At 38.5% G+C, this 23,657-nt stretch overlaps 1 protein-coding gene across 1 annotated transcript in view; it reads right to left on the bottom strand.

Moving 5' to 3' along the window:
• Window positions 1-23,657, bottom strand: part of SLC15A4 (solute carrier family 15 member 4) — a 51,580-nt gene that overhangs the window by 13,757 nt on the left and 14,166 nt on the right. Inside the window, exons 2-6 of the mRNA XM_048822278.2 lie at window positions 21,556-21,851; window positions 19,891-20,059; window positions 18,109-18,186; window positions 9,689-9,857; window positions 3,435-3,590 (exon numbers count right to left, since the gene is read on the bottom strand). Of these exons, the coding sequence (XP_048678235.2) occupies window positions 3,435-3,590; window positions 9,689-9,857; window positions 18,109-18,186; window positions 19,891-20,059; window positions 21,556-21,851 (868 nt within the window). The remainder of the gene's footprint in view (window positions 1-3,434; window positions 3,591-9,688; window positions 9,858-18,108; window positions 18,187-19,890; window positions 20,060-21,555; window positions 21,852-23,657) is intronic.

Below are 23,657 nucleotides of genomic sequence, written 5' to 3'. Positions count from 1 at the left end.
CTTGTGGCACCTTAGAGACTAACCAATTTATTTGGGCACAAGCTTTTGTGAGCAACAGCATCCAATGAAGTGAGCTATAGCTCACGAAAGCTCATGCTCAAATAAATTGGTTAATCTCTAAGGTGCCACAAGTACTCCTCTTCTTTAAGCTCTAAACAGTAAACAGAAAGTAGTTTATTGAAAGAATCACAACAGCAATGTATTTATTGTTTAATTATAAGAAGAAACCAAATGCAAGCCATGTCACGTACAAAACAGCAGCAACAGATAAACGGTCTGTGCTTTTTGTGTGCGCTAATGAACCCTAATGTGTGTGAAATAGACCAGAAAATAAGATTTTATAGTCTCATTCACACTCTCCTCCCACTTCAACCTAAAATCAATATGATCTCTCACTGCTGTCCACTACATAACACAAGGATGGCATCCAAGAGATTTACAGACACTTGTGATTCAGTTCCAGGAAGATGTGGTTTGAGTGTTGCTTCAGTTTACCTAGTACTTACCACATGGAGTACTAAATAAAATATGCCTTTAACAATTATTCTAGAGAGAAAAGCAGATCTTGGAAATCATTTCCAGCAGATTCCTTAAAGCTTTTTACTAGAGCTACTTAACAGTAAGCAGAATACTGCTCCTCTGACCTTGTTGGCTTATAGATCAATGCCTCCTGACTGCACTAACTATCAGCCCTGCTTTAAGAACAAACCAGCAGTCTGCATGCCAAGCCAAATCAGTGATCCTGAAAGATTCTTTTTCAACCCAGAAAGATTGATCAAAAATGTTTGTTTATATCATGGGCTAGAGAGATAAAAGCATTCATTTTTCAATTCCAATGTTATGGTAAATTAACAATAGGTGACATTTGTTTTAACTTTTCATGATAAGTTTCATGCTCAGGAAAGCAAAAGATTAACTGCTGCCCTAGCAAGCCATGTGAGAGATTTCCCCAAACACAGTCATCTTTAGGTTAGCCTACCCCTTGGCTTTTCTTGACCTGAGACTGCAAGGGGTGCTACGTTGTGTGGCAGATTATGTTGGTAAAAGAAGAAATCAAGTTCAGTTTACTTGGGAAAATACCATTTTGCAAAATGAAAAACAAAAGAGCAACAAAGAAGACTGCCTCCATGAGACAGACCTCTTTGGTATTTGGAAGACAGACGTAATCTAGGTATTCTTTAGAGGTGCTTTTTGCTAAAACAATGGAACTCCAATTATCTGATCTAATTGGGACTAGGGCTAGATCGAATAACCAAAAAAGCCCCAGATAAAGCTCAGAATGGGCAGGTGGGGCTCCTGCTGTTAGCCCCAGCGGCTGGGGATCTGCTGTTTTAATTTTAAATGAATTTGTTTTAAATAATTTCACCTCTACATTAGAGGTAGAAGAGTGCATCAATTCCTAAAGCTAGGATACAAACAATGTTGTGTCTGATACATACATGTAGCACAACATCTGAAATGCATTTGGGGGGGAGGGGGGAGAGGAAATCATCGTTTCTACTACAGATACACTAATATTAACAGAAAATGCATTTCTTCCTCCCCTGCACCTGCCTGGTAGTTGGAATACATTTATGAAGAATGATAAATGTGTTTGGCTTTTAGCAGATGTTCAGAAGATGGTGCAGTTTTCCAAGCTATTCTTATGGTCAATAGGCTAATAACATGGGTTAGAGCCAAAGAGCCTGTGGTTGTGAAGAAGCCTAATTAAACAACTTGACTGTTTATTGGCTCAGTCTTGTAGTTCGTACTCTGGCAAAACTCACTTTGTCTCAGTAAAAACTATAGGATTAAGTACAGGGTCATCTTTCGTAATATCTAGACATTAAATGGCAACAAGAGAAAACTTCTAGTGAGATTCTGACCTGGCACCCACCACTTCCAAGCTTCAACATGGATATTTGCTAGTTGGGATCACACTCAACTATAGATCATTTTGGATTTCACCTGTTGCTGCTGCTAGTGGTTCACACTGGTCAAGGATGCATCCTTTGTTTCATACTACCTCCCTCATTATCTTTAAGAAAGGCTGGAAAAAGGACAATTACTTTTGGTCACAGGAAAGTACGGTCAATCCATTATCTTTACCAGGATGCCACTGTTCTCTCATCCTCATCCCACAGATTTTGGATCTTGCATTCTAAATAAACATTTTCTATGTACATATCAATAACTGTGTGTGTCACATGCTTTAAACCCCCAACTAGTTACCTTCATTATTTCACATCCATTTCTAAATCGTACACTTAAGTTCTTAATCAACAAGCTGCCATTATATTACCTGATGCACTTGAGATTAAATAAACCTCTTTTATTCTTCTAAAGTATTAATCTATATGTCCTACTGTGCATTAATCTGATCACAACTGGTCATTTAATCTAACCGGTAAATGTTATAAAGTTTGCGGATGATACCAAGCTGGGATGGGTTGCAAGTGCTTTGGAAGATAAGATTCAAATTCAAAATGATCGGGACAAACTGGAGAAATGGTCTGAAGTAAATAGGATGAAAATCAATATTGACAAATGCAAAGTACTCCACTTATGAAGGAACAATCAGTTGCACAAATACAAAATGGGAAATAACTGCCTAGAAGGAGTACTGGGGAAAGGGATCTGGGGGTCATAGTGGACCACAAGCTAAATATGAGTCAACAGTGTAAAGCTGTTGGGGGAAAAAAAAGCGAACATCGCTCCGCGATGTATTAGCAAGAGTATTGTGAGCAAGACATGAGAAGCAATTCTTCCACTCTACTCTGCACCGATGAGGCCTCAACTGGAGAACTGTGTCCAGTTCGGGGTGCCACATTTCAGGAAAGATGAGAATAAACTGGACAGAGTCCAGAGAAGAGTAACAAAAATGATTAAAGGTCTAGAAAACGTGGTCTATGAGGGAAGCTTTTAAAAATTGGGTTTGGTTAGTCTGGAAAAGAGAAGACTGAGAGGGGACATGATAACCTTTTACATAAGTGAAAACTGTTATAAAGAGGAGGAAGAAAAAATATTTTTCTTAACCTCTGAGGAGAGGACAAGAAGCACTGGGCTTAAATGGCAGCAAGGGAGGTTTAGGTTGGACATTAGGAAAAACTTCCTGTCAGGGCGGTTAAGCACTGGAATAAATTGCCTAGGTAGGTTGTGGAATCTCCATCGTTGGAGATTTTTTAAGAGCAGGTTAGACAAACACCTGTCAGGAATCGTCTAGATAATCAGTCCTGCCACAAGTGCAGGAGACTGGACTAGATGACCTCTCAAGGTCCCTTCCAATTCTATGATTCTATGTCAAAACAATTAAAAGCAGTCTGCTAATCTTTTGACTCAGTGTAACCTACAGGAATTTAGTTCCCTTCCCTTAAAAATTACTATGCATCTTTTTATGTTATAATTATAATGTATTAGGAAAATGGACAGAAAAGTTATGATTTTTTAAAACTTACCTGCTATGCTTGCAAATATTTCACTGAATCCAATCAGTACATATTGAGGAATCTGCCACCATATTGGCAAATCAGCAGCATAATATGTAACATGTCCAATTGTCTGATTAATTGTTTTAACCTTTACAATACTCAGTCTGTTGCCCTCCAAAATTCCTAAAAGAAAAAAAGAAAAGAATCCTAAAATGCAAAAGCTATTTCTTCATACCTAGGACTAAATTAGAATTGAATTACTGCATGACATGATTACCTGAACCATGCAACAAAAGCTTAGGTACCGGGAATAAGTACTTCATAATATTCATATATCAAGCACTACATAGTCTACTTTTCCTATTACTATTTCAGAAAATTCAGTTCCTCTGCCACAGGATTACAGTTATTCTATTCTTATTTATCAGCTATGATTACACAGATCCTTACCCCATTTCAGGTGGATTAGCTCACAGAGCCTTCTGATACAAACTTAAAAGTTTTTTCTTTTTTAAAGGCAATCTCACTTCTGCAAACTACTTCTTTGCAAAGTTGAATTATTGCATCTGCAAGCATGAAAGTAGTACATCAGTGACTATTTTACTTTTTAAAATGGTCACCAGTGTTACATGAATGCTGTTTACCATATTCATAATGGTTTACTGTTGATCACTTACATTTATATAGCACCTTTCATAACACAGAATTCCAAAACTCTTTACAAGCTGATTTACAAGTTATACTGTACATAGAAATCACATTAGTGTCTGCATTTCAGTGTCATGTAGAGTGTGAAATGCAACAATTGTTTAAAAGCGCTCATCAACGCAATAGGACACTTTAGAGCAGAAAGTAAATCTTATCCCACTGAAACTGTAGGGGAAATTTCAGTAGTTTGCTTACAGTTTACCCACACTGAAATACCCATACTGCTACAAAGAATGCTTGGGATCTTTAATAACCACAAGTGACCAGGGCTTCTATTTTATGCCTCACCCAAAAGAATATACTCCCAATTACCAATACCAAAGAGCCCACAACCCAATCAATTTGGTACACTAGCTCATTGCTGTTTTGAAGGGAAGAGCAGGACCTATTGAATCATTAACATGAGTTTCCTGAAGTACTCCGGTTGTACAGGCATGTCTCCATCCAAGTGCAGATACGGATCAGCCTGGTCTAGGTTAGAAGATCAAGACCTGACCTTATACCCAAGAAGGAAAACAATGGAATAATAATAAAGATTTCATACATCTGCAGCATGCCATGTATAAGGCACTGCTGACACAGTGTTCTTAAATGACTAAATATAGTAGTCAATTTCCTCACTTTTATCTGATCCAGATAAAAAGCAGTGGGTGCACGACCCAGACAGCTGCACATGTGCCATAATGTTGAGTCCCTGATAAAACACGTATGTCACGAGACCAAGCTTGGGGGGAAAAAAACAAAAAAAACCCCTGCTCTTGTTTTGAAAGTCTGAATGTGGTGTCAAAACTGAGCAAGGGGATTCTAGAATGAAGATGCTTACAGTTTCATACTAAAGATAATTTTGTAGTTCACAGTTGTGCAATAGCTGTGCTGGGGCTCGAGCTCTGGGAGTGAGTCAAAAGGTTCAAGCATGCTTATATGTACAATAAGTGGTCTGTAATGTGCTCTTGAGAAGGGTGGAAAGCATCCTGTATCATAGCACAAGCTTAACCATTAATGGTAGTTAAGAATCAATTGTAGAAAAGAAAGCTTCTAACTGTTCTATAGTCTATTATATTGAAACAGCAGGTGGGGAAAAATGGATACTATTAATCCTGAAACTCCTCCAGTTATATCTTGCTGGTGCAACTACCTCCTTGAACACATTTCCAAATTTACTTCCCCCTGTACCAATCAGGGTCCAGACACTCAAAGGGGAAAATAGGGGTGCGAACCCCAAATAGTAAGCAATTGGATCAACTGGTTGTACGCAATGTTATTGTGTTGAAAAATATGTCAAGTAATATCTTATGAAAAGTTGTAATGTTCTGAACTAGATGGTCATCACAAGATACATATGCAGACTGTGGTTATGAATAGATACGTATTGAATAATATGCTCATGAGTAGTACTACAATTTCAACTACGTCTCTTGGCCAAGAAAATCTCCTTCCAAGCCTGTTCACACGAAACTAACTTCAAGTACACATCCACTGTCCAGCCAGAAAAAGACAATGGTGGACCATTAGAGTTAATGGGAAGCCATTGCATCAACTTGAAACTGAAAAGAAAACCCCAGTCTTGGAACACTCAGCGTATGTCTATGACAGCTACAGCCATGCTGCTGTAGTCAGAAGCTGTAGTAAATCCAGCTTTCTTCCATTGACCTAATGCTGAGGTTGGCTTAACGACAAGCTTGTCTACGCTTAAGCATAACAGTGGCGCAGCTAGGTCGACAGAGGAATTCTTCCATCCTAGCGCTGTCGACACAGGAACTTAGACCTGGTCTACATTACAAATGTATGTCGGTATAATGACACCACTCAGGGATATGGAAAATCCACACCACTGAGTGGCGCAGTTACACCAACGTAACCCCTGCTGTAGACAGTGCTATGTCATTGGAAGGGCTTCTCCCATAGACACAGGTAGCGTCTTCACGAAGCACTACAGTGGCACTGTAAGTATAGACAAGCCCTTAGGTAGGCCCTCAGAGGTGTGGATTTTTCATACTCCTGAGTAATGCAGTTAGGCCAACCTAATTTTCTAGTGTAGACCAGGGCTACACTTAAAAAAGCTGCAGTGGTGGAGCACTTTAGTGAAGATGCTATGACGCTGACAGGAAAACTTCTTGATGTAGTTAATCGATGTAATCCACCACCCCAAGAGACAGCAGCTATATTGATGGGAGAAGCACGGTCTACGCTGGGATTTTTCACACCTCTGAGCGAGGCAGTTATATGACTGTAAGGTTGTAGTGTAGACCTGGCCTCAGGTGTGTCAATGTTTTATTCCCCGTAGCAATGTAGCTAGGTCAACCTAAGTTTTAGGTGTAGACCAGTCTTCAGAGAGGAGGGAGTTTCCCCCACCATGAGGCACCAGAATCTAAGAGAAAGAAAAAAAATGCAAACTTTTAAAAGAGAAGGAAGGGAGTTGAAGTGAAGGACATCCAGAAACTGAGGGCCAGCATCTGTGGAGTGCTGTCTATGGAACACTAGATCTCCCCTATGACTGTTCAGAGGCAATAGCTAACTTATATTAGAAAAGGGAATTTAGCTAACACAGAACAGTAAAACCTGGAAGTCACATCTTTATTGTCTGTGTAATTTGTATGTTTGCTTTTCCTTACTGTTTCATCTTTGAACTGGTGATTATTCTATTAAATAAACCTTTTGTTTATTCTTACTCCATGCAATTTCTCTGTTGTGCAAACTAAATGGAGGCTGTTTTCACACCTTGGGAGATGACAACCAGAGAAGAATGTCTGGCAGTTAAGATCTCAGGGTAGATGAATTTGAGGAGACTCCTTGTTGGGGTCACCCTGCAAGTAGTAACGAGGCTAGAAGAAGCCAGGAAGAGATCTTTATGCTTGTAGGCTGGCTGCTGATATCAGGGCTCTGAGCATAGCATTACGGTACCCAAGGTTACAGGACAGGCAGTGAAAGAACCCCCTATTAATCTGAGTGATTAAACAAAATGTCACCCCCACACTTTTAAAAAAATACTGTTTTCATCAACAATGAACAGCTTTAGGGCAAAGGCTGTTCTGAACGCAATATTTTCTTGTGCCACAAGCACTCTCTCTTCTATATTTCCCTCATTTCTTTTAAGCTGAAACAGACAGCTTTCTACATTTTTAAAAAATATGGCAATAGGGACTCTAAGGAACTGACAATTCAGCTTCTCACTCTAATTTTAGAATGTTTACAAATAAACTAAGCTGCAAAACCAGTTAAAGTCTTGCTGAAATTGAATTATGTCATATATAATAGTGTGAAATGGACTTCATTTCAAAAGTATATGGTGATCCTTTATGAATACTATACTCTTCTAGCTATAGGCAACTTCATCAGATATCCTGCCACCAAGACGTGGCTATTTATGAACCTTCAACTTCAAACTAACTTACCATAAATTTCTCTTCAAACCTGAAGATTTTAGAAGCTAGAATCTATTGATTCTTTGTTAGACTGTATTTGAATGTGACAAGTTTCAAGACAAGTTTAAGATTCTTTTAACTATTAAAACTTTCAGATTAAATTCATGCTGTAATTGTTTAGAGTCTATAAACGAAGTCAATTTTCCAGTTGAATAACCTTAAATACTGCTGCTAAGAATTTACAATAAAATGCATGAAGCAAGCACAGCAGATGTTCCTTTAATCTAATCAGTTGTATTCACTCAATTTATAAGGTATTTAAAATAAACTAAACAACCTAATAGGCAGCCTAACTCATGTCCAGAACTACTGCCAGTTAGGCAAATATATTAAAAATGAAAATAAGGCACACACAAGTTATTTCCAAGACTGCAGATTAAAAATATTGGCATCTTCATATTGTTCCATATTGTCATCAAGACTTCTGTCTAACGAAATGGTGGTCTGGTAGTTATGCTGCAGTTTAAGAGTCAAATGAAAATAGCTTTTATATATGCCATTGATTAGCCTGCCCTATATGATGAAACACTTCATGAATTATTTAGACCAATGGAAGCAAATTTGTGTTAATTTCAGCCCCAGAAGTCATCTGACTTGGGTTCTCACATTCTAGAATGGTAGCTTACTCCAAACACAGGTCAAGATTGAAGTTCTCCACCAGGCTTCACATTAGTTTTACCCAGCCCAGTGAACCAAAACAACTGGACTTCTGCTGGGGAAAAGAATGATTTTAGGCAGATATCACATGTCTAAATCAGATACGAATCCTGAAAATTAAGTCATCTGAAACTTCTTGGAGTTCTATTGTATACAACCAGACTGCAGCTCAATTAGTTTATTTCAGGAGTGCTTCTGTTTCAATACTAGTGGGGACATGAATTGTGATTTTACAAGTCAAGTCAAGGAAGAATTCTGAGCCAGCAAGTTCTATTTATAGGGCTGGCATTCAACATTTCTGGCATTGTCCTCCCCAACTGGCAGAGGGGAGCTCTACCCAAATGTTCTCAAGTGCCACAGAATAACAGAAATATTCCTACTTTAAGTTCAAATGACTTTTACAGTAAGAACTTTACTTGCCCACATACAAAAATGACCTTGGTCTAATAAGGTAATTACCTCTCTCATTGGGAGAAACCTTAATAGCCCTATAAAGTGTCCCTCTCTCTAAAATATAAGAAATTACAAGTGTCGAGATTAATTTATTTAATGCTATAATGCTTTATCAATATGTTCATTACAATGATACTGGGTGAAGGGTATAGGTTCCATGAAGCATTGCTCAGAGATGTTCAGTTCCACATCAGGAGTGCTTAACATTAAATCATCCCTATAACCAGATGATTTATGGTTTGAACAGCGATGCCATCTTTTTCCTTTTGTGCTACAGCTAAGCTATTTTACACTACAATAATTCCAAACACTAGGGAACATTAAGGCAAGGGGGAAAAAAGCCAAAGTCGGAGGAAAGTCTTGCTCAGCAATAAGCTAATTTTATTACTTCAGCTAAAGAAACAGTTTTAAACAGAGTTTCAATTTTATTTAATATTTGAAAATCAGACTGTATTAAAAAGACACACACTGATTTTTACAGATCCTTGTTTTTCCTGTGCTCAACTTTTAAGTGAAGTGATGATTAAAATCATGTGACATTGCTTTGGAGCTTCCTTAATATTCAGAATACGGAATTAGAATTTTGCATTTATTTTATGAAGTGGAATTCTTTCCCATCTGATCACCAGCTATGAGCCAAAACAGGCTGAACCCCTCAGTGACATCATATGGTTGATGATGATAAAAGTAGCTCTTCTGCTACTTTTCAGTATGCTTGACCTTGATAGCAGCTTACAGAAAAGGCAAATCTTTCATCCTGGAGATTGTTGGTTAACAAACTGCCGCAAGTTAAGCTTCTTTAAAAGTGTTAATTTATAACCTTGTTTCAAGCAGAAAAATGGTCTAGTAGTTTTACACTATTAATAAAAACATGAAAGCTTAGCAATAGTGAGAGTAAAACCCCTCATTAGGCACATACATTCATGTAGCCCATCCAAGAGACTCCTGAACACTTATCAGTTGAAGACTCCAGAAACATTTTAGATACTCAACAGGACTCTGCAGAAGTTAATCAGATGTGTATCTAAGTTGCCTTCTTACCTGCGGCAAATGCAGAGCACATCACAAAGAACATTCCAACTGCAATCCTCTTCAAAGATGATGGGAGCAAGCCATTCCTCTTCAGAATGGGATCTACCACTTTATCCTTTAAGGGTATTAGGATCAGAATTAGCACTGCATCAAACATAGTCAACCAGGCTGCAGGAAACTAAAAACAGAGTAGATAGATTAATTCAGCCATGTTCTACTTACCACCGGATTTGTTCTTTTCTTCAAAAATAGCATTTTTTCATGCAATAATGAAAACCTGGGAGAAACCAAAGTATTTGTTACAAGTTACAGACTCACATTAAAATAAAATCGTTCAGTCATTTCTCAACATTACCATTAATGCATTTTTCTTAGCTTAGCTCTTCGGGTTTTTACTTAGCTACAGTATTTTACAATTCTTCTGGCTTAAACCGGTAAAGATGGTTTCTCTCCAAAGTAAGTAGGACGCCACTGCATGCTCCCACTCCTGGAATTCACATCCATCTGTGTTGAGCTTTGGGAGTTTTCCCAGAAAGCAGTGCCCACTGGCGTTGCACAGGCAGCCTCTTGCAACATCCAATGTTCAGAACCATCAGTACAAGAGCCGCAACTGCCTCAGTTCCTTCTGCTAAATCCAGCAGTTCTGAGAGCAGAATTCAGAGGAAGAAAGAAAGGTGGACAAAGAGTGTGAATATGAAGAGAGACTCTCCAAAAGTCACCTGATCCATAAGTCACTGGAGTTCTGCTTTGAAAATGATGGCACAACATAGTTGCACATTTGAGCATAGTAGGAATGTTACCAAATGGAGTACCTCAGCTAACTAGACTGCTGGTTGTTTGCAGATAAAACTGAAAAAGAAGTTCCACTAATCAAACCTTTTCATACCTTTAAGACCATCAGGGTGCATAGTAATATAGTTGGCAGGCACTGTAATGCAAACATCTCAAACACTTTGAAGAGCCCAATCACAGAAGGCTGGTAAAATTTTTCTTGAGGGAGAGTGGCGGGCCTGAGCAGGGCTGTTGCCATTGGTGAGCAATGGCCCACCCACTTAGCACCCAGGCCCAGCCAAATCTGAGCACCAGAAGCAATGCTTAAACTGAGGGAGGTTGCAGAGGGTCGCAGACCCAGGAGGGGGGGGGGGGGGGGAAGAGGGGAAAGGTATTTAAAGATTGAGCCAGGTTACGGAGAGGGGCAGTTTTATAGTAAAGCTGCTGCTGCCTCAGACCACTGTGCTCACGTCCACTTCCCCTTTAACACAGGTTCAGACACGGGCTCATGCCACCCACCTCCAGTTACTGTCTGCCTTCCCATTGGTGGACTGTTTGGGAGATGAGAGCAATGGGCAAGGCATACCTCTGCCAATGGGGAGGAAGCTGAAGCTTGTGTCGATGGAAAACAGAGTGGAGCCCTTGGACCGGGAGGAAGAACCCATGCACCAGGTTAAAACACAGAGGTTCAACCACCTCTGTCACTCATACAGGGGAGTGGGCATTAACCATAGCTGGATGGCTTAACAGTGAGCCCCTTCCCTGCTGGCATGACTGAAGAGTGGCTATGGCACTGCAACCTGGCACACAGGTTCCTTCTGCTCCCGGCCTCTGCCTCCACTCAACTCTCTAATGGACACAGGTTCCATCACATGGAGTTTGGACGGGGAGCAGAAGCCCATGTGTAACACCACTGAGATTTGGTCCAGCTGTCCCTCTGTCATGATAGCTGGCAAGGGGTTCTGGCTGGTAGACAGATTTGGGGAGACTAAGCCTCTATCTCTAGCCAGCTGCTGCCTACAGGCCCCATGCTGCAAGCCACCTGAGCATTCAACACCAATGAATTTAAATGGGAATGATTAGATTGTACTATCACTTCTAAACAGAGCCCCAATGAGTTTCAGACAGCTGACAGAGCCAGATTCGTCATATGAGCCATCACTGGATAGAACAAAAAAGGAATAACGGATAGAACGTCATGATCAGTGCTGCCTCCTTTTGAGGGAGGAACATTAGCATCTTAACATTTGTTTTCTGTGTGTGTCTTGGAACGTGCTTAATAGAAAAATCATTATCCTGCAGGAGCTTTCAAGCCATTAAGATCCATCAATCACAGAACACCTGTCTGTTGAATGACTGATTGTGCAGCTAATGTCTGGTAAACAAATACACCAAGATGTGTCTATAACAGCAATCAAAGGCAATCTTAATGTCATATATGGTTGAAAGTGATTTAATGCAATTAAGTATTCCCTGCTTGTTTATTTTGCTTCCAAAGATGTGTTCCTGAGTCTGACTATAGGTTTATATTTCCTATTACTCAATTGTTTCTATTCTCTCCATGAGAAATATTTAGTAGCCAGGTCTGTAGATCTTCCATTAAAATTATGACTTTTCATAGTTGTCACAGCATAGTAGAAAGAGTATTTTACTAATATAATGCAAAATACAATTAAAATTCTACCAAGCTTTAAAATCAGTTCTATATGGGCAAACTGAGATATTCCATTAAGCACTAAGGAAATGTTCTTATGCAATTCCAAAAATAGCTTTAGACATATTCAACCTATCTGACTACACTATTTCCACTATAAATACTATTCCAACTAGTAAAGTCCAAATGAAAATTTAGAGCATGTCCAAGCATCTAACGCCCCATCCAGTTTTTGTTAAAGGAGGACTCTAAAAGAATCTTTGTATATAAAGTCTCACAACTGTGCCAGCAACTGGGGCCAGTTCACATAAGTCTAGGAGCCATACATATGATTTGGACCCCTGGAGAGAAGATGCAACATCATTAAGTCCTTCTACCATACCTGTCCCAAACCAGTTGGGTTTGGGGAGAGGCTGTGTGCACAAGATAAATAACATCATTAACTAACTCAACTTTTGAGTGTTTGAAACCCAGTTGATTTTATGGCAGCTGCGACCGTGGCCTATGAGACCCACCTGAGATACACAATCTCTGCCACATCTGTCCCATTTAAAGGTAATGTTTCAACCATCTGGGCTCTGTCTTCTACAAGTTCTTTTCACTTCTGCTAAGCTGGACTGCTTTCTCTCATAACTCCGGAGACCTTTGTTAAGCTTGTTTCCAAAGGCTGCGGTCTTGTGTGATCGTCCCACTTGTCCACATCCATTTTTTTGAGGTCTTGCTTGCACACATCCTCAAAATGCAATTTTGGGCATCCTCTGGGTCTTTTTCCAGATGCCAGTTTGCTGTAGAGGATGTCCTTTGGGATGCGCCCATCACTCATTAAGCACACATGCCCAAGCCAGCAGAGGGGTCTCATTTGAGGAGCGTTTGCATGCTGGGTATGCTGCCCCACTTGAGCGCCTCAGTGTTCGTGACTTTGTCTCTCCAGGAGACTCCAAAGATTCAACAAAGGCAACGCATATGAAAGCTGTTGAGCCTCTTTTCTGGATGAGAGTATATGGTCCATGTCTCACTCTCACACAAAAGTATGCTGATAACGCATGCTTGATACACACTGGTGTGTGTTCTGTCAGTTTGTTTTGCCATACCCTCTTGTTCAGTCTAGACATTGTTGTGGCAGCTTTTCCAATGGAGATGTTGAGTTCTGTTTCAAGTGAGAGATTGACTGCGACAGTCAACCCCAGGTATGTGAACTCATTCACCACTTCTGGTTCATAGTTGTTTAACTTGAGGAAGGATGCCTCCTCAACTCCTTTGCACATTATGTTCATCATTTTTAGGCTTATGGTAAGCCCAAAGTCTTGGCAGACTTTGGAAAAAACGTCCAGAAAGTTTTGAAGACACGCTTCTGTGTGGGTTGTCACTACTGTATCATCAGCAAAGAGGTGGTGTTGGATAAGGGCCTCCCGAGTCTTAGTTTTAGATCTAAGTCTTAAAAGAGTAAACTGCTTTCCATCAGATCTTGTGTGCAAGTAGATTCCCTCAGTTGAGGAACCAAAAGTTTGTTTCAATAGCAAGGAGAAGAAGATCCGAAACAGAGGTGGGGCAAGTACACAGCCTTGCTTAACTCTGCTACGAATCTGGAAAGCCTCAGAGACTGAGCCGTTGTATTGAACTGTGCTGTAAATGTTTTCATGGAAGGATAGAATTATGCTTAAGAGCTTGGGGGGACAAGTAGTTACCTTAAAAATTAATTCAACAATTAACGTTTGAGAATTTTTTGTATTCCATATTACACTCTGTCTTCCAACTATTTCAAGACAATGATTCAAGTCTTTTGAATCCAGGAAGTGTTTTAAACTGTTGAATATTTCCAAACAGATCAAATTTGCAAGATTATAGTTAACGGGACCATCACATACTCTGGACTAAAAAACAAATCTTAAAAATTCTGCTGAACTGATCATCTTTTTACTTGCCACTAGAGTCAGATCTAAAAGAAATGATTAAAAAAATTTAAAACTTGATTTTTTAAATAGGTTTAATTTTTAAAATATGTTTGATATTAAAGTTGAAATCATCACCAGATTAAAATCATTTAATTTAAATACCAAAAATATTAAGCAATACATGTCTACTGCCAAGTTTTAAAGAAAGTCAAGGCACTGAATGGGTGGAAGTCACTAATTAAGCACCTGACACCAGAATTTGTTGCGGTGCTAAATTAGCTTTTTGGCAGCAGCAGCCTCTTCGGCAGGCACAGAGGGAATATTTATTCAGTTACTCATTCATTTTAAGTTAAAAACCCAATTAAGAATTGGAAAAGGAAAAAGAAATTTCTTCCAATCTCTGAATAAAAACTAGATGGGAAGTGGCGTGATCTACTAGTTCTAAAACTCGGAAGCTTATGGTGACCAAAAACAAACAGTTTAATTCACTAGCTACAGATATTTCCTTTATTAAATCAGTTAGCTTTAAATGCAAAATGTTTTGATACATTTTTGATAATTTTTTTCCTATGTATCCATCACTCAAGGCAGTTTTATTTAACAAAAAAGCATTTAAAATGTTTTTGTACATTTTAATTGAATCTGAATAACCACCCAAGTAGAGCTTGACACAAATCACAAGTAAAAAAGTTAGTCTATTTAACAGAAAATGGTGAAGGATGCATTTTGCAACACAATAAATGTAAGAATTGAGTTAAACTATATAATTGCTTATATAAATGTGAGTAGATATCATATATGCTTCTGGTTAGCAAAAGGTACTAAACTTAGCATGCTATATTTAGTTGCAAATCAATGTGTATTAATGGCTATCAAATAACGAGTAACAACCTCTCTCTCTGGAAAATAAAGAGTACAAATGCAAAACCTGATTGAAATCTATTTAATTCAAGGTTTCAAGACTATTTAAATCAAAATTTAAATCAGTGGCTTAAAATCACTGATTTAACTCAATCGACCCCATTCAGGAAAACTTTCACATGGGGGGGGGGGAATCAGCTGTGTATTTTGCGTGTAACCGACTTTTACTATCTCACCACAACATTAACCAGTGTCACAAAACTTAAAGATTGATTTGGATAATACAGTAAAAAAAAAATGTAGGAAGTTTTTGGGCATTATTGAATTTGATAATGGACAACAGAACCAACAAGTATTGCCGGCACTGCTGTGTTTCACACAATTCAATCACAAGTTTTTTGGAGACTCACGGCTTCCCATTTCTACATATCAGGAGTTGGGAAATTGAGAGCATGCACATATTTTTACATATTCCACTACTTCCATATCAAGAAACTGCAATCTTTATCCTGTTCACTTTAGACAAATACTGTAATGCTTGCATTGAATGTTGTGTGCATCTAAGAAAAATGTAGATCTGATGAGCCGTGACTCAACTGCTTTTTTACTTGGCTACCGCAAATCATCATATCCTGATGGGTAAGAGCAAGTCTGATAGCTTTAAAAAAAAAAAGACTGCACATGTATACATTTTTAGAAATGTAGTGTTGTATGATGCCTTTCATATGACCCAAATAGAAAAAAAAAAAAGGAAAAAACCACAAACCTACTTTGAGATGGTTTTAAAATATAATTGCAGAATTATTTTTCAGATTGAAGCAGCAAAAGGGCTACAATGGAAGCACTGCAGAAAAGGGAGCTGACGTTCACTTATGGACTGGCTGGTAGAAGAACCATTTAAAATATCAAGACAGACACACTAGGATGATGTTCCACTATCCATTCTTCAAATTCCACATTATTAAACAAACACTAAATACAACTGAAGTTATTTTTAAAGCCAATTTAAAGTTATAACAAACAGTCTTATGGTATGAGTGGCATTTTAAACCATTTTCAACTAAAGCCAGTAGTAGTCCTTCATTGCTTATTTGAACCAATTCAATTTCTGAACCTAACAGTCCGCTTACCAAAAAATAAAGGAGCCAAAGGCTAGAATAAGTTTCTGACTAACGTTTATTCCCAAAGCAGAAACACGCACACTTACAGTATTTTTAAAGTTACAGTGCATCTCTACAGTCACTAGGTTAGGGGTGTGTACACACAACCTTCTGTAATTTTTTAATGCATATTTATACGCATAATATTCTTTAGGGGCCTAAGCAGAGAAGTATCACACTGTGCTTTGTTTAAAAAGAACATTTACTGCAGTGTTCAGTCCACACTTCATTAATTTCCCCATGTCAGATAAAGGCACAGGCCGGTTTCATTAAGTCTTAGTCAAGTTAGAGGAAAACTATTCATTTTGTTCAGCCTAGCAATCAGTTAGCTCAAACATGACAGTTGTGAGACTTAATTAATATTTGAAAAAGCTCTAAAACGGTCTCATGAAAAAAAGATAGAAATGCAAGTAATATTAACAGAGGGCAAGAAGGGCTTCATAGAAAGAATAAAGTAAAACTTATTTGCTACTACCAGGGACCTGTAGTCAAGTTAAAATAAACTGTGCTCTATTTAAATGGACATCTCAAATGTGGCCCAAAGTTTGATTATGCTAAGTCTAAATTTAACAAACCTTGGACCAATGAAAACATTTCCATTTTTAAAAATGTCTATCAGAATTTTTAAATTAACATTCCCCTCCACTAACAAACTTTCAAACACAACAGCACTTAAAAACTAGAAGTGAAATTGACATGCCTTCCAGCATCCAAGTTAAGAGAAATTTAAAAATAAGCAGCAGAAAATTAGTGAACAGAATTTTAAAAATACCTTCACTTATCATCTAACATGTTATTATTAGTAACATAGCTGAGGAAAAAAATTTAAAATATAGATTTAAGTTGATTGCACCCCTTTAAGCATGCAGAAGTCTCAGAACACTTTCAATTTAATTTATTAACTGTATCGAATCAGGCAAACAGAAGCTATAGGTTGATGAAAAGTCGGTTTGATGCACCTAACCAATTTTACTTTCAGCTATGAGACCATTTTCTAAGACTTAAGAGAACCAAAATACACAGATGGCTTTCAAATTTAATGTTACTTTAATTTTACTTATGTGGTATTTTACAGTATACACATTTTTTATATTTGCATTTGTGAATAAAAACAATGAAAGCAATTTTGACCTATTCACATTACTAAATTTATGCCAGTGGTTTAATTTCAAAGGCGTATTTAGTAAGCCTGGTAATTAATTTATACGGATAAACTTTTTGTGCAAAATGGAAATGATTATTTCAGTAACCACTTCATGTTAGACTTTGCAAGCTCTTCTTTGAAGTTGGTTCCATAACATCCTTCAATATGCTAGATTATCCACGTTACCTGCAATTACTGATTAATCAAGATAAAATGTAAATATAAGTAAGGGTATGTCTACACTGTAATTAAAAACCTGCAGTTGGCCCAACCCAGTTGACTCAGGCTAAGTGACTGTTTAATTGTGATGTAGAAGTTTGGGCTTGGGCCCAACTCCAAATGTCTATATTGCAATTAAGCAGCCCCAGAGCCCAAGCCCCATGAGCCTGAGTCAGCTAGCATGGGCCAGCTGTGGGTTTTTCATTGCAGTGCAGATGACCTGTGCTTCACTTTTAGCATGAGTTGTCCTACTGAGTTAGTGGGAATACTTGTCTGCAGTGTTCCCTCTAATTTATGTACATGTGTGGAATGAATTTTGTTATGTGCACCAACACAGATGTAATAGAATACCAACTGAAATGTATTAAATATTTGGATGTTAATCTTTTTAATCGCTTGACAGCCCTAATGGTTTCGTTTTGAAATATGCCTGAATGAACAAAACAACATGTATAAGATTAACTTAAATATAGGCATTTGTTAATAAAAACCAAGTGTAGTTACGTAAATTGCAAGTCTACTGCTTAACATTAGGAAACACAAATTTCAACTTTGTACTGGAAAAGTGACACTACAATGAAGCTACCCTACAGACACCATTTAACCCCAACAAAAGAAATTAGTGTCCATATCATCACTCATTACATTGGACCATTAGCTTAGCTCAGGGAGTTTCAACTGAACAAAAAAACAAAACAAAAAAACCCTCCACATTTTGGCCAACTTACCGTATGAATATGGGTGGTGACATTTGAAATTTCAGGGATTTTCAAATGTAGACTCTGCAAAACGTATGTAGTCTGCATCTAACATTAAGAAAAATTAGTTGACCTTGTTACTTGATAAAGTCATACTCTGAAGTGAAACTACTTAAAATGTCAGTGACTCTCAAGGATTGCATTTGAACGTACTAGACAGCTGTTCAAAACAAGGTTTTCTAGTGAGACCCTGCCACGTCTCTCCAGGCCCAGAATTGGAACTTAGTAAAAAGCACAAACTTTTAGACTCAAAGGCCAGAAGGAACCATCATGATCATCTAGTCTAACCTCCTGCACATTGCAGGCCACAGAATCTTGCCTACCCACTCCTGTAACAGACCCATAACCTCTGGCTGAGTTACTGAAGTCCTCAAATTGTGATTTAAAGTCTAAGTTACAGAGAATCCACCATTTACACTAGTTTAAACCTGCATGTGACCTGCACCCCATGCATTAGCAGAAGGCAAAAAAAAAAAAAAAGCCAGGCTCTCTGCCAATTTGAGCCAGGGGAAAATTCCTTTCTGACCCCAAATATGGCAATCAGTTAGACTCTGAGCAAATACAAATTTCAGCTTTGTATGGAAAATTGACACTATGGTGAAGTTTCCCTACAGACTCTATTTAATCCCAACAAAAACAATTAGTGTCCATATCATCACTTGTTACATTGGACCATTAGCTTAGATCAGACCCACCAGACACACACCTGGGAAAGAATTCTTTGTAGTAGCCTAGAGCCTTCCCCATCTAGTATCCCATCACCACTTGCAGATTGCCTACAGTGAGTGGCATGTAGCCAGTCTCATCTTACCATTCCCTCCATAAGCTTAGCAAATTCAGTCCTAAAGCCAAATCTTCTTGTACAAGACCTAATAGCAACAGAACCAGTCACAGGAATTTTTTTAAAAATAACTTTTACGTGGAAATTTTTAAAGCTCTAAACAGTCTTCTAAAGTGTTTGCAACCTAAGCTCTGCAGCATCCTGCCAACTTAGAGAAATACAGTGAAAGACACTAAAATAAAGTAAAACTGACTAAACTGTTTTCACTGACAAAGATAAGTGAATTGGAAAAGGAAACAGTTTAATGTTGAAAAGTACATTAGATATTTACAAATTTTAGCTTTAAGACTCCAATTATCAGCTTAAAATACATATTTTGAAAATATTCTTAATATCCTTTTAGACCATTTATTCATCCCTCAACTTCAGAGGGAATTTTACATTCATGAAAGACACTACGTAGCAATTTACATTTAGATACAAGGGCATAGTGGTGAACTAATATATGTCACCCCATGACCATTTTGTTTAAAAAGTCAATGAGCCAGCAAACATTTGTGTCATTACTAAGCACTGGCTTGTTACATAATTTTAGTTACATTGTGCAAGCAAATATACATCTCTGAGAACTAGTTTGGGGTGAACCCCAAAACTAACGAGTGCATATTACATAAAAAAGTCAGCTAGTCCATAATAAAATACGACTAGGCAAAAACTTTTAGATTTCTAGCCTCTTTCAGAATTTTAGCCATTGACATTGCCAAACTATTCTATTTAACAAAAGCTTATGGAACATTTTCCCCATTTTTTTTTTTAAAATGTTCCTTCAAAGTTGATGCAATTTTCAGAGAGGAATGAATTTTTACAACTTAGACTCCGAGCTGTGATTTAATGATAGCACCTACAGAGCTTCCGATTGCAGTGTTGAGAATGTAAACTTATGGTCTTTATGATTGGTCAGAATCACTCACCTGAAAATACACTGTCCAGTAAGGTATAAGAGCCAAAAAGACAGGGATAATCTTAACAAGGGCTTTCACATCTTCCACTTTATCTTCTCTGAATGGCCCTCCATGAGAGATCTTCGCCATCTCAAACAGGCTTTGCTTACGAGGATTCTGAAGTACTTCCTGGATTTCACTTTTGAAAATAAAGTTGAAGTTAATTCAAAAAACTCATGGACAACTTTGTATTGCTTTTTCATCAAAAAGGACCTTGTGCATTTCAGAAGTGGGAACAGAAGACACAGAAGAAAAAATATATCAGTCAAAGTGGATCAGAAAGGGACAAATTAAGCTAAGTATTCATTATAAAAGTTTACTAGACATATTCTGGTTTCAGAGTAGCAGCCGTGTTAGTCTATATCCACAAGTACTCTTTTCTTTTTTTGAGACATTCTAATCTTTCTTCGTCCACTGGGCATGACTAAGCATTAAAAAAATGCAACAGTTGAAAGTGATAACTGGTTTATTTACACCATCAGAAAATAAGTTATTCTAACTTATTTATGCACTTGACGAAGTGAACACATGAAATTCCATGCTGCACGAGGCACCTGAAACCCTTTGCCAACCTACAGTGGCTAGCTGAAGCCACCATTTCACGAGGACCTCAGTGTGTGGAAGACAGTAGCTCAAAGAGATTGTTAGAAATAGCAGTTATACAGCTCTGTTGCCTCATCAAGTCTGTTGGGATACGAAGGCAAATAAAAACCCTTCTAAAATCAAGATGAGACCATGGAGAGAGCAAAGCACAAAAGAAAGATGGTTAATTAGTGCTCTGTGAAAAAATGTATTTAGCAAATGCTAGTCCAGAGCCTGAGGTGTGTCCAGATTCACTGGGAGTATGTCTATGCTACAGTGGCATAGCTACAGCACTGCAACTGTGCACTGTAAAGTAGATGCTTCCTATATCAACAGAAGGGGGTTTTCCACTAATGTAGTTAAATCCACCCCACAGAGACGCGTGAGCTTGTATCCTTGTATTGACCTAGCCACATCACCATCAAGGACTAGGTCGACCTAACTATGGTGTTTGGGCACAAAATTTTTCATGACTTAGCTAGGTCTACACTAAAAAGTTATGTCAACTCAGTTACGTCCCTCAGGGGTCTGAAAAATCCACACCCTGAGTGACAGTTAAGCCAACCTAACCCCTGGTTTAGACAGTGTTAGGTTGATGTAAGAATTCTTTCGTCAACCCAGCTACCATCTCTTGGGAAGGTGGATTAACTACAGTGAAGGGAGAACCCCTTCTGTCACTGTAGTGAGTGTCTACACTGAAGCGCTACAGTGGGGCTGCTGCAGCATTGCTAGAGAGGACATAGCCTAAGCTATAGGTATAAACCAGGCTTGAAAGGAGAGAAACCACACGCAAAATTTTGGAGTAGTGGAAGAACAGCAAGTCTGATTTTGCTGCACACAGGGACTAGATGGAAAACAAGGATATATTCTTTATTAGGACATATACACCCAAGCACTCAAAGATCTAAATGAAAGTCGAAGTCTAAAATGGTACAGAATAGACTAGAAAATGAAGCAGCAGCCAGCCAGTCATACAACCATTAAGCAAAGCGGCTGAGACCTTAGTTGAAATTTGAAGTGAGTTAAGCCTGTACTGAAGAGTTCTTAACAAACCTATTAGTTCGGTGTTCCCTGGATCTCTTTCGTGAGCAACAAGAGTACGCCAGAATCTTAAACATGTCTGTGAAGGCACTGCCATCAGGTGGCTTTGTGATGAAGAAACTCTGACCACACAAAAATACCATGAACGAAATCCCAATGCAAACTGTTGGGATGATATATCCAATAACGAAGCTGACATTCTGCTGAATGTATGCAATGCCTCCCAGGGAGACAATAGCTCCCAAATTAATGCTCCAATAAAACCAATTAAAAAATCTTCTTGTGGCTTCTGGACCTCGGTCTTTGACCTGGAAGAGATTAAAAAATAAACAAGTCATTAGCTTTCTGAAAGGGCTGAAGCCTGTTTATTAGAATTCGGTCAACTCCAATACACACTCAAAAGTTAGGTTTAATTTATAGTCAAACTAAAATGACTAAAGTGTTCTAGGGTTAGTATGGTAGTTAATGAAGTCACACTGTACTGTAAAAAGAAAAGGAGTACTTGTGGCACCTTAGAGACTAACAAATTTATTTGAGCATAAATATGACCTTTCAACGAAGTTAGTACATATTCAACACATGGAAAGAAGAACTGTACCAGAGTGGACCTACTTTGCTCTTAGTTACAGTCATTACTTCCACAATATTAGTATCTCTTGGTTACAGTACATAGAATCATAGAATATTAGGGTTGGAAGAGACCTCAAGATCTAGTCCATTCCCCTGCTCAAAGCAGGACCAACACCAACTAAATCATCCCAGTCAAGGGTTTGCCAAGCCGGGCCTTAAAAACCTCTCAGGAAGGAGATTCCACCACCTTCCTAGGTAGCCCATTCCAGTGCTTCACCACCCTCCTAATGAAATAGCGTTTCCTAATATCCAACCTAGATCCCGCCCACTGCAACTTGAGACCATTGCTTCTTGTTCTGTCATCTGCCACCACTGAGAACAGCCTACCTCCATCCTCTTCAGAACCTTTAAAACTGCTATCAACTCTCCCCTCACTCTTCTCTTCTGTGGGCTAAATTACCCCAGTTCCCTCAGCCTCTCCTCGTAAGTCATGTACCCCAGCCCCCTGATCATCTTCATTGCCCTCCGCTGGACTCTCTCCAATTTTCCACATCCCTTCTGTAGTGGGGGGACCAAACTGGATGCAGTATTCCAGGGGTGGCCTCACCAGTGCTGAATAGAGGGGAATAATCACTTCCTTCGATCTGCTGGCAATGCTCCTACTAATACAGCCCAAAATGCCATTGGCCTTCTTGGCAACAAGAGCACACTGCGGACTCATATGCAGCTTCTCGTTTACTATAATCCCCAGGTCCTTTTCTGCAGAACTGCTGCTTAGCCAGTCAGTCCCCAGTCTGTAGCGGTACATCTCTAAACATGAATTCCTAAAATGAAACGTTCTGTCTGACAACTATGAAGTCCATGTAGGATTCAAAATGTTTATGTTTTACATTCTAAGAATGCAGTTATAAGTTACCTAAGAATTTTATCATGCTCTAATATACATACTTTAGTTATTACATTTGATTATCTGAATTAAGTTCTCTTCTCTCAAATATTGCAAAGGTCAGCTGCAGAGATTTCAACAGCTTTCCCAAAAAAGGGGTCTATAGTTATAGGGAAAAAGTCTTAAGAGTAAGCAGCTGACTACTTGAAGAATAAGGCACAAACTTTAAATTTAAATATTATTCCTCTTGCAACCGTACTCTAACACTGCATTTTTATAAAATGAGTTTAGGTTTCAAGAGGTTTATCTTTATCACCAACAGGCCCCAACAAACTGAGTACAATATATATTTCCCCTTGTAGGACATAAAAACTGAACATAAATTATTCTTCTGCCAGAAGCTTTAACTGAACACCTCTATAGTCAAGCTTATGCTATTTTTTAGCTGTGCAATTCCCCCCAGTGCTCCTTATTCTATACTAAATACTATAAACAATAACTGCTTCTAGCTAAGTCATAGGAGCTCTGTATAACTCAGGACAGGATGCAGTTTACCAGAAGTTAAAATTTGGGGGGAAAAAAAAATCTATATCTATCTTCCCTTTACTTAATGAATCAGCTACTCTGCAACAGAATCCACAGCATCCCATAACTCTTG

Source organism: Caretta caretta, chromosome 15 (genome assembly GCF_965140235.1).
Source record: "Caretta caretta isolate rCarCar2 chromosome 15, rCarCar1.hap1, whole genome shotgun sequence".
Taxonomy (NCBI): Eukaryota; Metazoa; Chordata; order Testudines; family Cheloniidae; genus Caretta; species Caretta caretta.
This window is presented reverse-complemented; position numbering and strand designations above follow the sequence as displayed.